This window comes from Phaeoacremonium minimum (assembly GCF_000392275.1).
Source record: "Phaeoacremonium minimum UCRPA7 unplaced genomic scaffold PA7_03_scaffold_290, whole genome shotgun sequence".
Classification (NCBI taxonomy): domain Eukaryota; kingdom Fungi; phylum Ascomycota; class Sordariomycetes; order Togniniales; family Togniniaceae; genus Phaeoacremonium; species Phaeoacremonium minimum.
In genome coordinates, this window is record NW_006921195.1 from 533561 (window position 1) to 549177 (window position 15617).

At 49.3% G+C, this 15617-nt stretch overlaps 3 protein-coding genes across 3 annotated transcripts; 1 reads left to right on the forward strand and 2 right to left on the reverse strand.

The window, feature by feature from the left end:
- Window positions 1-1549: 1549 nt before the first annotated feature.
- Window positions 1550-6082, reverse strand: UCRPA7_3733 (putative 5-oxoprolinase protein; the record flags this gene model as incomplete). Its single annotated transcript, XM_007916377.1, has 5 exons — window positions 1550-1817; window positions 1886-2504; window positions 2794-4110; window positions 4254-5632; window positions 5697-6082. The coding sequence occupies 5 exons, from the start codon at window positions 6080-6082 to the stop codon at window positions 1550-1552; spliced, it is 3969 nt and encodes a 1322-aa protein (XP_007914568.1).
- Window positions 6083-8671: 2589 nt separating this feature from the next.
- On the reverse strand, window positions 8672-10507 carry UCRPA7_3734 (putative high-affinity nicotinic acid transporter protein; the record flags this gene model as incomplete). The annotated part of the gene is made up of 2 exons (XM_007916280.1): window positions 8672-10142; window positions 10464-10507. The coding sequence occupies 2 exons, from the start codon at window positions 10505-10507 to the stop codon at window positions 8672-8674; spliced, it is 1515 nt and encodes a 504-aa protein (XP_007914471.1).
- Window positions 10508-14786: 4279 nt separating this feature from the next.
- UCRPA7_3735 (putative endoribonuclease l-psp protein) lies at window positions 14787-15103 on the forward strand (the record flags this gene model as incomplete). The annotated part of the gene is made up of 2 exons (XM_007916233.1): window positions 14787-14942; window positions 15020-15103. 2 exons carry the CDS (start codon window positions 14787-14789, stop codon window positions 15101-15103), a joined length of 240 nt encoding a protein of 79 aa, XP_007914424.1.
- Between the last annotated feature and the right edge of the window lie 514 nt (window positions 15104-15617).

The window sequence follows — 15617 nt, forward strand, 5'->3', positions numbered from 1 at the left end:
ATAATCCACCTAGACGGCTTCGCGCTCACATGGAAGGGGGAAGAGTACAGACACACAATGCATACTTACTAGAACGCGTTCCTTGTGTGAAAGACCAATCCCAGGAGAAGAATCATGTTTGGCAAGCGTTAGAGCCAATCAACTTACAAATGCAAGAACGAGTACTTTTCCGGCATTTCATTGACCATATTAGTCGATGGGTGAGTGACCCTCTCGACATAGCAGATGACACCTTTTTCAAGTCAATTGTGTGTTGACTGACGTTCTCCCTCAAAGCTGGATCTCTTTGAGCCGCAAACCCCGTTTGGAACCTTGGTTCCGCATCTCGCTGTAAATTTGATGCCCTGAGTGTCGATTCCGAGCTGAATTGAAAGCAGTTACATAACGTTGGGCTTATGAATGCCATTCTAGCCCTGTCGGCTCGCCATCTCGACATCATTAACAAAGACACGGCAACTTATGCAACAGGGTTTCGACCTGGTCCAAAAGAATCAATCGGATACTACTACAAGACACTCCATTACTGTCAAGAAGCCATGCAGTATGATAACTATAAGACGAGTCTCGAACTATTGTCAAGCGCAGTCATTATATCATCATATGAAATGCTCAATGGCCCGAATACAGATTGGGAGAAACATCTCAAGGGCGTCTTTTGGATTCAACGCTCGCAACTTATTCATGGTCATTCGGGTGGCTTAAGACAAGCTGTCTGGTGGGCATGGCTATGCCAAGACGTTTGGGCATCGTTTCGTGAGAAACGAAAACCATTCACCTTCTGGAGACCAGGCCGTCCACTCGCCGACTTAAATCCTAGCGAACTTGCTGCCCGGGCGGTCTACAATTTTGCTCACGTAGTTGGCTTCTGCGCTAAAGACGAAGCGCCGAAGGGCTCTGATTACATTGCTATCAAATCCCACGAGGCTGATCTACTTTCCCAGCAACTGGAACAATGGGTCTCATACCTAACCTTGGAGTTCTACCCTCTTCCTATTGTCGCGACTGATGCTGAAGATAACCCGTTTCCTCATGTCTGGATTCAGCCACAGGCCTTTGGTTAGTGAGCAAGATGCTTCCTCTGATGACAAGTCACAAGGACAGCCGGCTAATTTGAATAGCGGTATCCATGCAGATATACTATTGCTCACTGATACTACTTCAATTGCATCGACCCTGTTCTGGAGGTTACGAGGAATATCTGGAGAAGCAGCGATCACTCAAGCTATGGGCAGGTACCGTATGCGGCATCGCAAAGACCTCATGTGATTATGCATCAAGTATCTTATCTTCACAGTGTGTCTTTATTGGTGTGTCTCTTGTTTTTCCTTCTCTTTCGTCATTCTGCTGCTTTCAATAAATGGCTGACCAAATGACCGAGTAGCTGGTATGGTGATAGAGGACCGGAAACAGCGCTCCGCAATCCTGGAGCTTCTCGACAAATGCTGCCAACGGACAGGGTGGCCAAGATGCTCACTGGCCCATGAGCTGCAAGACGTTTGGGGTGACTAAGGACCTGGGTCATCATGTTCGGTATAGATGACGTACAAAACTACTGCAGCGGTGCCTTCCCAGCAGACCCGATGATGTCCATCCATTCCGCAGTCTGGCGCACCACTAGTTCCACCCCTTCCTCGATTATAGTTGTATGTGACTTCTTCTTGGTTGATTCGGATCGGAAATGGTTATAATAATCGTCAAGGACGATTCTGTTGACGTTGATCTTAGTAGCTCCCGCCTTTATGCATTCGCGCATGAGGTCTGGCGGAAATCCGTTGGTGCCATGCAGGGCAATCCGCGCTCGACTATTCAAATGCTTTCTGATCATATCAAATCTAATTGTTCGTGTAAGATGGTTCTCCAGACAACAATCATCAAAGCCACTAACCTCTCGAAGTCAAGCTGCGGTCCTTGTGGTCCATACTCGCCATGGACATTACCAAAAGCAGGAGCTAACACGTCCACTCCTGTCGCGATGAACTGGTCGACCTCTTCTGTCGTTGTCTTGCTTGCTTCAAGCCCTCCGGTATCCATCACGCCATCCTCGCCGCCTTCAATACGTCCCGGTTCTGCCTCGGTCGCAATCTGTCGATCGTTGCAATACTTCACCCACTTTGCTGTCTTGGCGAGGTTTTCTTCCTTCTCATGATGTGACATATCAACCATGATACTATCAAATGGCAATGTGTCGGCTGCCCGTTTGATAATCTCCTCTTCCTGAGCGTGGTCAAGATGAATAGAAACGGGCACGGTCGCCCGCTGGGCGGCATCAGCAGCGGTGCGAATGATAAGCCCATCGGAGAATTCTATCGCCCAAGGGAAGAACTGAAGGATAAGAGGAGATCGAGCTTTCTCAGCGGCGCGGATCAAGCCCAGGATGTGCTCTATGTTATAAGCAATAGCAGCTAGGACACCATATTTACCTTCCTCGGCGGCTTTGAGGATCTGGAGATGGCGATTTGTCGCCTTCCAATTACCAGAACCCATACTGCGGAAGGCAGAGATTGCTTAAGTGGCAGGTCAAGAATTAATTTCGTGTAGAACGTAATTCTTGTTGATGTTTTTGTCCACCAACTGAAGCAAATGTGAAATCGAAATTTTACGATATCGACTGATGCTCATCTACGTAATAACTTTTTCCGTTAGGTTGCGGGATGTTGAGTGAAGGTCAGTCCATTGCTCGTCTCGAGGGCATATTTCATCGACGCTTCTGAGCGACTGCTTTTCCCCACCCACCACCGCCAGGCGTCTTCAGAACAATTCTGTCGCCTTCGTCAAACCGAGCTGTAGCCTTACCTCCCAGACTGACAACAAGACCATCGCTTTTCCTGACCCAAAGGTTCTGGCCCATCGCTCCATTCTCTCCACCAGCACAACCCTGTGGTGCACGTGTGCGGCGCTCTGATAAGATCGAAACCTGCACGCCGGGAACTCGGAACTCGATGTCGCGCACGATACCGTCGCCTCCACGGCGTTCTCCACGGCCCCCTGAGTCCTTGCGAACGGAGAACTCGTGTAGCAGGACAGGGTAACGCTTCTCAAATACCTCAGGGTCCGTGATGCGCGTGTTGGTCATGTGTGTGTGAACGCCGCTGGTTCCATCCCAGGTTGGTCCAGCCCCTGCTCCTCCACCGATGGTCTCATAATAGCCGAAACCCTCCTCTACAGTTGTGGAGCCATCGGCGTTGACTTTTGTCCCACCCATGCCGAAAGTCAGGTTGTTCATACAGCCTTGACTGTCAGCACAGGCCCGGAAAGCCTTCAAGATTACATCGGTGATCCGTTGGGAGGTCAGCACATTGCCACCCACGACTGAGGCGCCAGCAGCTGGCGAGAGAATGGATGAAGGGGGAATGCGGATGTCGATGGGGTTGAGACAGCCTTGATTGAGAGGTACCTCAGACGCAATAAGGGAACGTAGGCAGTAGATGATCGCGGAGTGTGTGATAGCGATCGGCGCATTGGTGTTGGCATAGACCTGGGGTCCGGTACCCGAGAAGTCGAAGACAGCGGAACCCGTATTGCGATCAATAGTCACCGACAGCTTGATCGGAGTGCCATCGTCCATATAATCAATAGCATTCAGCTGAGTACCACCAACTGTCGTGTGCATCTTTTTGAGTAGGGCTCGTACGGCTTGTTCGGCGTTATCTTGGATGGCAAACATGTATTTGTGAACCTTCGGGAGAGTATGCTCTTTGATGAGGCTTTGTATTAGGGTTATTCCTTGCTTATTTGCAGCCACCTGTGCCTTGAGGTCAGACAGATTGTCACCCAGGGTTCGAGTGCCTGATGAACCAGGGTGCTTAGCAGGCTCATGTAGAAGCAGCTCAATGATACGCTCTTCATTAAAGCGACCGTTGCTGACCAGCTTCTCCCCGAGAATCGCTGCACCTTCTTCATACAACCAGCGAGAATCTGGCGGCATGGAGCCAGGGCGCGTCCCGCCGATATCTGCATGATGGCCACGCGATGCGACGTAGAAAACAATCGCACCCTCATCAAAAACGGGTGTGACTACTGTGATGTCTGGCAGATGTGTGCCACCGCTAGAGGGGTGGTTTGATATTAACACGTCTCCCTCTTCTAACCTTCCTTTCCAGGCATTATGCACTATTTCAGGGAAGAGTCAGCCTGATATGAATGATGGGATAAGTAAGAGGCTGAAAGGCTCGCCTTGACAGAAAATAAAAAGAGGAAGAAAACTGAGAAAGGAAAATAGACACGCCAAAATACAAAACAAAGGTTTCACTTACAGTGCTTTACGCAGAATTGCATACTACCCAAGTGGACAGGAACGTGAGGGGCATTGGCGACCAGACCACCGTCAGGCGAGAAGATAGCACACGAGAAATCCAGTCTCTCCTTAATATTTGTTGATACAGATGTCTTTTGCAAAGTATGCCCCATCTGTTCCGCTATGGACATAAATCGATGACCCATAATAGAAAGTTGGATGGGATTGACTTGCTCTTCGATTGCTTTTATGACTGAAGAGGTAGACGAGTGACTCTTGAGCTCAATCATGACCGTATTATCGAGGATTATGGCTTCTGCTCCTGGAACAACTAGGATACTTTGTGTGTTGTCTAGAATCAGAGCTGGACCTGGGATCCTAACGCCCGAAGGTAGTTTGCCGAGGAGATAGAGTTTGGTTTGAACGTGGCCGGCTACCGAGTCAAAATAGACCTCGATTTTTGATTCTGGAACAGGAGTTGATACTACAGGCTTTTTCATGATCTCCTGTAACTGTTCGTAGGGGCTCTTTTCGGCGTGTTTGGCTGTGGTACCAATAGCGCGGACCCTGAAGTCGTCGATCAGAATTTTCTTGTCCGGGAACACGAAGCCAAATTCTCGTGTGTGCTTCTCGTCGAACAAGCGCTGAAAGTCGGAAATATTCTGATCAGCTTGGTCTTGCATGATCATGGAGGCCGAGTTGGATCCCTCATAGCGCATGTTGAGATATCGCTCCACCCGTATCTGCGACTTGTTGATGCCTTGGTGTAGCAAATGCTCAGTGGCAGATGTAGACAACTGCGCCAAAGCTTGTTCAATATCGGTAAAGTTGGGTTTCTCAAAAGCCATGGCTGCAGGCTTTTGAGCTTCATGCACTAGGTCTGCCAGAGACAAGCCATAGGCGGAAAGGATGGAAGAATACTTGTGAATAGCCACCTGAGAGATAGATAGGGCGTTGGCTACGTCACAGGCATGCTGGCCACCTGCACCGCCGAAACATGACAGTATGTGGTCAGACGTATCGTGACCACGAGTCTCTGTAAGGGATCTAATCGGTCTCGCCATGACCTCTGAAGCAACTCGCAGAAATCCAAGTGCAACCTCCTCGGCTGTAAGCTCATCGCGGCCGGCCGCAATATTGTCGGCATTGATCTGCGCCGTGAGCTTCTCGAACTGCTCTCTAACGACCTCGGTGCCTAGCGGCTGATTCTCGTTAGGCCCAAAGATATTGGGAAAGTATTCAGGGACAATGCGACCTAGAAGTAGGTTTGCATCGGTGATTGTCAATGGGCCTCCTTTACGGTAGCAAGCTGGGCCAGGGTGGGCACCAGCGGACTCTGGACCAACAGCAAATAGTCCGTTTCGCCAGAAAAGCATTGAGCCTCCGCCTGCTGCGACACTAGTAAATAGTGAAATGTTAGCGAAGATTCTTCATCAATTGTTTCCTTGTGCTTGGAACTTACGTGATGATGTCCAACTGAGGCGATTGAATCGAGATACCAGCAGTCTTCGACTCAAAAGTATGTTCATAACTGCCAGCGAAGCGGGAGCAGTCCGTTGATGTGCCACCCATGTCGAAGCCAATGACAGGCTTTCCCTGCTTTGCATCCCATGCAGTCTGAGCATAGCCCACAACACCTCCAGCAGGGCCAGACAAGACACTGGCAAGGCCACCGAAGCTCCTGAAGTCGACGAGACCTCCGTCAGACTGCATAAACTCACAGCGAAGACCTGGTGCTGCTAGCCCGCCCTGGAAGTTGGCCGAGATAGACTCGATATAATTCTTAATGATTGGAGTCAAATAAGCATCCGCTGTAGCAGACATGCCACGTGGAACTGCTTTGATCATTGGCTGTAGTGTTGCAGATTCTACAACCGAGAAGCCTATTTCTCGTGCTAAGGATCCGACGAGCCTTTCATGATCTGGGTAGATGTAGGAATGTAGTAAGACTATAGCAAGAGACCGGTAACCCTCCCGCCACAACCTCTCTAACGAGACACGAACCTCGCTCAGATCAGGTGTTTTTAGGATGCGAACTACCTCTCCAGTCGACCCGAATATCAGATTCGGGTCACGGGAGATGTCGCGGGCAGCTTCAGTGGCTGCATAGTGCGGATTTTCTACAAAGCCCTCTAATGTGATTCGTTCATCAACCTCCACGACACTCTGGTAAAGGAGCTCAGGGGTTGAGACTGTGAGGTCGAAAATATTTGGGCGAGACTGGTTGCCAATCCGCAACAAGTCACGGAAACCCTTGGTAATGAGCAATGCTGAACGTGCGCCTTTACGTTCTAGTAATGCATTTGTGCCCACGGTAGTCCCCATCCGTATCCTATCGATAAGAGAGGTGTCGAGTGGCCGGCCTCGGGGGTGTGGTTTCCCTGTGACCATTTCCAGAATACGCCGGACGCCTTCTGTAGGTGCATCATTGTAGTTAGCAGGATCTACAGACAGCACCTTGAGAATTATATCATCTTGACCAGGGATGGAGGCATGAATGTCTGTGAAGGTGCCACCCCTGTCGATAGAGATCTGGATGCCTGAGTTGTGAGAACTTGGAGCAGCCATTCCGAAGGAAGTATGGAGGAATTAGTCAAATGTGCTAGTATACATTGAGCGCGACGGCCTTTGTAAGACAGGAACAGATGTATGTATTATATGACCTCCCAGTCATCTTCCCGCTGGAGGGTCTAACATTATTATTCAGTGCTTCAATGAAGATTGTCGCGGAACTCTTAGTGCTACGCCTGCACTCGTAGCCCATCCAGATGATATCTAGTTTGGGTAAGTTAGGGCATGGACATGGAAGTCCGAGGTCCGCCATGTTGTCGGCGACTATCTCGAAACCAAGGCGGGTGGGTCTACGGCTACGGATGTCCGTTGCCGCTCGCACCGCACATCACGGGCACCAAGTCCCGTTATCATAGGCGGCCCACTTTCTTGCCAGAAGCCGAAGCTGGGTCACTGGGATTACCAGTCCTGAAAAGTCGCCAGCTTCCGAATGCCGCAAGGTAATGAAAACTACGTAGTGATATAGGCAAATACTGTCCTAGGAAGTGTTGGCATTGCCGGGAGCTTTGTTTTGGTACTTTGTTCTGCATCAGTAATTCCAAAATAGTTATCATGTCCAGCACTCAGACCATAAACCTTGCGCAGGTGACTCTAGAAACTCCTTTGTATATAACGGGAGCCGAAACACGGATTGCATGCCGCAACAATGAATACACGAAGTCGACATCAGGCCTTGCACCGACCTATCTACAAGCCAACCTCGTCGTCCTGCCCTCGAAATATGCCGCCGACTTTCGTAACCTCTGCGCACGCAACCCTGTGCCCTGTCCCTTGATTGCAGAGTCCGCTGAGACGGGCAGTTTCACCCAGCTCAAGTCATACCTTCCACGCGTTTCGGGTACCGAGATTGCCACAGAGCTAGACCTTCGAACAGACTGCCCACGGTTCAATGTGTACAATGGGCCGCGGTTGGTAGGCGAAAGCGTGTCCGATATCAAATCTCAGTGGACGAAGGACCACGTTGCCTTCGTTATCGGTTGCAGCCAGAGCTTCGAGTCGGCCCTCGTGCGCTCAGGGCTCGAGATCCGCCACATCATTCAGGACCGCACGGTCCCGATGTACCGTACCAATGTGCCTCTCAATGCCGCGGGTGTCTTCTCAGGTTCGACTTATGTCGTTTCGATGCGACCATTCCGAAAGGCAGACATTGCGACAGTTCGAGAGATTACCAAACACTACCTGCCTACCCACGGCGAGCCGATAGCTTGGGGATGGGATAGCGTGGCTCGGCTAGGTATTAGTGACATCAACAAAGTGCAGTGGGGACACGCACCTTTGACTCGAGACGGCCGTCCGCTAGGAGATGTATTTGGGGATGAGGATAATGTACCTGTGTTCTGGGGTTGTGGAGTCACGCCCCAAGAAGCAGTGATGAAGGCTCCTCTGGAAGGAACTATCATGGCACATGCTCCAGGGATGATGTTGATGCTAGACTGCCGAGAGGATGATGTCCTATGACTTGAGGCTCTCGATATGTAATTCAACTTTTAGTTTCATCACTAGCATTCAAATACGGTGCCCAAAACGGGTGTAATTGTACTATTTCCTCTAGAAACACCTATAAGGACTATTACCAAATCTCCAACAACTAGGAAACAAAAACATAGCCCGAAGAAGTGGCTAGTTGAGGAGAATTTATTTGAGGTCAAGCTAAACATTCAAATGAATCATATCAATTGCTTGAGCATCTGTCTCACAGTTATGGCAATGGTTAATCCATCTACAACCCGGCTTCCTCCTGACACCCTACTATCAGTACAGCTTAATCAATTAGAGGCCGACAAAAATCCACTCTCCTGCTGCCGGACTCATGGAGAGATGCTTGAGGAGATAGTCCAGAGGAGATAACGTGTCAAGAATCGGGTTCTAGTAGACGTATCTAAACTCGAGGTTGTCTTCTCCAGTTTTATTCTTCCTATCATCCGGGATCTCGCCTCGAATTATTTGATCCTTCTTGTGATTTTTCGAGCGGAAGTAGAAGAATTGCACCGCAATTAAGGTCATGGAGCACAAAGTAGCGCCAAGAGAGCACCAATGACCCAGCATGTAGGGCGACGTGCGGTAAATTTGGCCTGATACCACGCCAGCAATATTACCCACTGCCTGGGAGATTCCTAGGGCTGTAGCACGGCGGTAGTGTGGCGCAGTGTTGTTGACAATCCACATTTCGTTGAGACCGGCGCCGCAGTATAGAGGGATGGCAATAAGGTAGCAAGCAAAGTACTTGACAGCGTTGCTTTCAACCTTAATAATGAGGACATAACCGATAACGGCGCAGATATCCTGGAAAAATAAGATAGAACCACGGAGACCAAAGCGATCGCCCGCCAGGGCCGCCGTAAAGAAGCTAATACCACCCAATAGATAGACTGGCACGCTCAGATACTGAGCTTGTAGGGAATCAAAGTGCAGGCCGTTCTTGAGAATGGACGGAAGGAAAGTGCTGAACCCATACAGAACGATATCCTGAAAGAATTGAATCAGGGCACCAGTGTACACACGCCAATCTGACAAGGCGGAGCGGACTTGTGCCCAGTCGAATGCCTCCCGACCCATGTACTCCTGACGCTTCAGTTCTCGCTTCTCAATGGTCTCAAGTTCATCCGCACTCCACCACTTTGCCTTGACGGGATTTTCCGGAAGGCCAAACCAAACCCATGGTACCACCAGCAGTGAGATGAGACCTTCGATGATGTAGAGCCAGGACCAAGCCTGCAGGTCGCCAACGTGTCCGATGTAGGTAATACCGGTAGCAATGAGACCACCAAACATCCCCGAAAGAGCCATAGCACTGAAGAGGTAGGCAAATCGAAGACCTTGCTCCCGGCGATTGTAGACCATAGTCATGTATAGACTAATGCAAGGGAAAAACCCGGCTTCGCAGACACCCAGCATCAGTCGACATGCCACAAGGCCACCATAAGATCGAGCGAAGGCAGTCCCGATAGTGACAATGGCCCATGCAAAAGACATGACGGTCATGGCACGATGTGTCTTTAGCTTTCGCAGCGCCAGAACCAGCGGAAAGATGAGCCCCACGTAGGTTGCATAGAAAACACTGACTGATGTACTGTACTCGCCAGCCGAGAGATTTAACTGGGTTTTCATACCCGCAATAGCGGCATTGCCGATGTTGCTTCGGTTGAGGTATGAGAGGAAGTAGAGGGACATGAAGATCGGTGCGAGACGTAAATCAAGCCTACGGAGAATCTTCTTCTCCTTGACAGGGTCGACGTATATCTCGGACATCTCTTGTGCTGCCTCTTCGGTCACCGAAGTCTTGTCTGTCTGAGCTGGCTTAGGCTCCATGACGATGGGGCTTTCTTTGCCTTCAATCCTGTCTTCGATAGTCATTGTAAAGCAAGGACAGATCTTAATGGTGTGAAAGAGAAAAAAACAGGTAATCGACTTAGTTGTAGATCCCAAGTCGAGGTTCTAACGAAGTTAAGAGCAGCCCCTGAATCTTATAGACAAGATCGCAAGTAACAAAGCAAGCAGACTAGGCCCGGAGGATCAAGCCAGACAAGTGAATTGAACACCCATCCGCTACATCTAGGTCAATGATTAGATTGATTTAGCTAGTGGACGTTACCTGAGACGAACAGTCTAATCCAGGGTGAAGTTCCCAGACAATCAGTCCAGGTCGCTTTCCCCGTACCTCAGTGGGGTCGATAAACGGACTCTGACCACCGCTCTGTCCATTTCGTATCTTTTGTGTCAATGATAAGGATAAGGGAGGGCAACGGGTGTGGAGAGAATTTTCAGGTACTAGTGCAGCTAGGTGGAACGATTTGATGCCGACTTGCTCTTTTACGCGAGTCATTAGGCATGCGTTGTTCACAAGGTATTGAGTTAATTATTGACGAGCCTATCTCTTAACGATTTTACAAGACTACACTAGTAAATTCTGTTAAGACAATTTCACTTCGTACAAATCAAGCCTTTCGATTTTAAACAGTTCACAAAGAATCCAGAACATTTTCTAGAGTCTAAGTTAATAACATGGTGGAGATATAAGGCCATGCAACTGGCTCGGGAAATAATATAGGACTACGCCGCGTGCCTCACCAGGCTTATCTCCATTACTCGCCCCATTTCTCCGCATTACGCTGTGTATATCTCGGTCCCCTAACTCTCCTGCCAAAAAGCTCTAACCTTCAACACGGCTGACGGACCTGCTTGCCCGTTGTGCGGGCATCGAAGCGCGAAACATGCCTCCGCCCTCTGTCGACAACAACAACAACAACAACAACAACAACCATTCTGGTTCACTGATACCAACTGGGGAAATCAATAGCGTCTCGTAAGATAACGACGACCCAGCTTCTTTCTTATCAACAGCAGCTAGATTGACCGGTACCGGGTTTTGTAGTTGCGAAAGATGCCGTAAGCGTAAGATCAAGTGTGACAAACAGAGCCCATGCTTTAGATGCGTCAAGGCCGGTGAAGAGTGTGTCTTTCCGGGTGGTGGTGAACGACAGAGGTGAACACCATCTTTTTGTCTGTTATAGACACTGAGCCAAGGCTGACGAAGCATGATTTTCAAGGCCGGCTTCTAGGCAGTATGTACAAGCGTTGGAGGGTCAGATCGGCTCGCTTGAGACCTTCATCCACAAGCTGGCAGCGACCGATGATACATCTAGACGCGAACTTCTTGCCCGATTTCTTCCTTTACCCCCGGCCCCCGCACCAGAACGACCTCGCACCTCGGGCGTGGAAGTTAATACTCACGCTGCAGAAGATAACAGTCCAGCTCCTAGTCTACCATTGCCTACAGCAGCTTCGCCTACAATTGTATCCCCTACGTCTGATACGCCTACCTCATGTTCCACCACGGGTGGGTTGGTTGTGGCACGGGCTCGAGAGGGCAGGATGAGGAAATTGGTCTCCCGAAAAGCAACCCAATTCTATGGAGGCACGAGTCTCTTTCAGATCCAGCTATCGGAGAAAGTTCCTTCACCTCATGCTGATGAAGAAGCCGCAACAGCCAGGTCCATCCATGTGCCAAATGTGAGCAGCAACCTGCCGGTTGACCCATATAACGAGACCTGCCGGCAACTGATGGCTATCTTTTTTCAACATCTGTATCAATACAACTTTTGTGTCTATCGCGAATACTTCCTACGAGACTATGCTGCGAAGGGCGGTCCATATTATTCGGACATGCTCATGTACTCTATCTGCGCCGTCGGGGCTTTGGTCTCACCACAAGAATCACATCAAGCCATTGCAATGGACTTCATGAAATACGCCGAGGACTTGCTACTAAGTTCTTTGGATCTCCCTGATCTTACTACATTGCAGTCCATGCTCATTCTGTCACTCCTAGAGATCGGTCAGGGAAGGGGGACCAAGGGTTGGCTTTTCTGTGGGATGGCTTGTCGCCTCACGCACGAGATGGGTCTGCATCTGGACCCCGGCAATTGGAGCAGTAGAAACGAGTCATCAATAGATCGCGAGATCCTACGGCGCGTATACTGGGCGGTATTTATCATCGATAAACAGTTAAGCCTATTCTTTGGAAGACCGCCCGCTTTATACCCACACGAGGCCGACGTGCGCAATACCATTCGTATACCCTACCCTCCTGAATGGGAGAATCTCTTGGATACATATATCTCCAGGGGTACCTCAGCTACCGCTTTTGAAGACGGTATCTCTACCATTGGGTCCTTTATACACCAGGCCGAACTTGCGAAGATCTTCCACGCCATGGTTGTTGACATCTTTGAGAATCGACGAAATCAAACAGATGATCTGTCTGCGGCAGCGACAGCACAAAAGATACATATATCTTTGGTCAAATGGCTGAGCATGTTGCCGCAAAAGCTACAGTGGAGTCAATGGACGGTAGGGCAAGTGCCGCCGTACGTACTGAACCTTCATATGCTATTCCACACTGGGATGATCATCTTGCACAGGCCTCCAAAGAAATACCTAGATAATGAGGTTGTCGCTAATGGTGAAGATATCGAAGTGTGCTATGAGTCTCTTGCGGCGATCTTGCGATTGATACGCAGCTACACTCGATATTATCGACTGGAGTGGCTACCCCTGAGCTTTGTCCACACATTGTCGGCAGCTTCGGGCGTCGTCATGATGAAGCACTACCTAGAAAAGTCGTGCTGGGAAGACAAAGACATTTCCAAGCCCTTGGAAGTTTTGCTGGATGCTATGAAAGCCATACAACGGGTATGGCCCTGCGTCATAGAGATCCGAAAAGGCATCTTGGATGCAATTTCGTCAGAAAGCTCCAGTACTCCTCAAAGAGAGAACCAGGCTTTCAACCTCGGCTTGGTGGATATGTTTGAGAATAGAGTTGGCGGGCTATCAAGTAATTGGAACCTGGAGGAGTATGACGAGGCTGGTGATCTCGGCTTTCTCGTAACGGACGAATTCTTGAACGGCGAAATTGCCTGGGATAAATACTTATGATTTACCTTCACCACAGAGCTTAACGATTGCCTCAACAGTTGTGTTTCCTCCGCTGATGACAATTGCTATATCCCATGGCTCTGGGTCTTTTCCAGCCTGTCGCTCTGCAACCATCTTTCGAAATTCAGGGTCGAACAGAACGACAGCAAGTGGCACACAACCACTAGGCTCAACGACTATCTTCAATTCTTCCAGAAATAGCTTCATTGCTGTTTTGATTTCTTCCTCGCCGACTGAGTAGATGTTGTTGACTCTTGTCTTGTCACTCACAATATCCCAGTTCAGTATGCCGACAGGTGTTCTCAGCCCATCCGCAATGGTGGCAGAAGCTACATGGCTGATTCTCGCACCTTGTTCCAGGCCCCTCCTTGCATCATCAGCTCCTTGAAATGAGGGTTCGGCTCCGAAGATCAGCGTCTCAGGCTTGTTACTAAACCATGTAGCAACGCCTCCTAGCAGGCCCCCTCCACCGATAGGCGCAATGACGGCATCAAGGGGCTTTTTCTCTCCCGTGGCCTGCAATTCAGCGAACTGTTCCTCTAGTTCTTTAGCGCAAGTACCTTGGCCCAGAATCACGTCGGCCTGATCATAAGGTGGAATGAATATGGCACCCGTGTTTGCTACCACCTCTTGGACTGCATTCCTTTTCTCCTCATTGGAGCTGCCGCAAAAGATAATTCGGCCATGGATTCCTTTGTTAATATCGCCATTCGTTGACGCGATGCCCAAGATGCGTGCAACGCCTAAAATCTTGCTCTTGGTGCTTGTCTTGGGCATAACGATAGTCGCGGGTATATCCATGGAAGCTGCGGCCAGTGCCAACCCCTGAGCATGATTGCCTGACGATACAGTGGTCACGCCGGTCTCTCGCAAACTATCCGAGCCATGCTCTTCCACCAAGCGAGTGAGAGCATGGAAGGCTCCACGAGCTTTGAAGGCGCCAGTCCGTTGGAGATTCTCGCATTTGAAGACAAGGCGAAACTTTGGGGCCCTTTCATCTGAGGAGGCTTCATTACACGGGCCAAGGTGTTTTGGGAGCAATCTGTATGGATCACTACTGGATGCTATTTGATCCACTAGATTTGATGAGACTACCGGTGTTCGTTTGATATAACCGACGATTCTCTCGTGTGCATCCGCGATAGATGCCGGCTCTAAAGTTGTGGCGCATATGGCAGTCATTTTAAGTTTTGCCTATTCGAAGAATACTAGTCGTCTCGCTCAGTTGATTGCAGAACCTATAACGGACTTGGAGATATAGAGGCATGAATCAGTCGAAGTGCGTAGTTGTAAGCGGTTTGCAACTATTCGGGTTTCGGCCTCCGTAGTGAGCGGCCATGGACATCCGCTGCCGCCATACCCTAGGTTACTTCGTATCAAGTCTATTATCACAACCTGACCAATGACAAGCCATCTGTTCATTATCGCACCAATAGCTTCGATTGCTCTATGACATCGTGAGTCCTTCAGGACAATCTACACTCAATAGTCATCTCGTCTCTATACTTTGAAGCCGTCCTGGTAAAGAGTAATTAGACAAGGAGTAATGTCGAAGCAAGCCGTTTTCACAGACAAGGCGCCTGCGCCACGGCCTGTCTATAGCCAAGCCATTATCGCCAACGGCTTTGTCTTCTGTTCTGGCCAAACTCCAAAGGATGTTAATGGAAAGATTAATACGGAAGGCACTGTTCAGGACCGCGCAGTAAGTTTATAAAAACATGGATCTAACGTGTATGAGATCTCAGATGAGCATGATCCCTGACAAGATAATTCTTGTAGCGTCAATGCATTGAAAACCTCGGTGCAGTTCTTGAAGCTGCGGGCTCCAGCTTCGACAAGGTCGTTGAGGTCAACGGTGAGTAATCAAAATTTATGAGTTACATAAACACTCTAGAAAACGTGCTTATGACTTCAAAAGTGTTTCTTGCAGATATGGATGACTTTGCGAAAGTCAATGAAGTTTATGGGGAGTACTGGGGCGAACCAATGCCAGCACGAACGTAAGTAGCTTAAGCCAACATGTGCTTTATCTCGTCTATGCTGACCATGATACACAGATGTGTAGCAGTAAAGACTTTACCGGGTAATACAGATGTTGAGATTAAATGTACAGCTGTCCTATAGGTCTGAACAGTCAATGTTCTTGTCGAGCCTCGTCAGTGCATTTAAATTGGAAGGTGGGACTATCATTTGGTCAGGCACCTGGCCCGGCTTCGGTCTTCAATATTGAGCCTGTTTGCCCAGTAATAACACCACCGGTCTCGCCATTTGCCTTCTCCTGGATGTTCCCCCCTTTGGTGGGATCTTCAAGCCGTACTCTGTTTGGAGGTCCGTGCGAAGAACAACTTCCTTCTCGACGAAAACAAGCAATAATGCT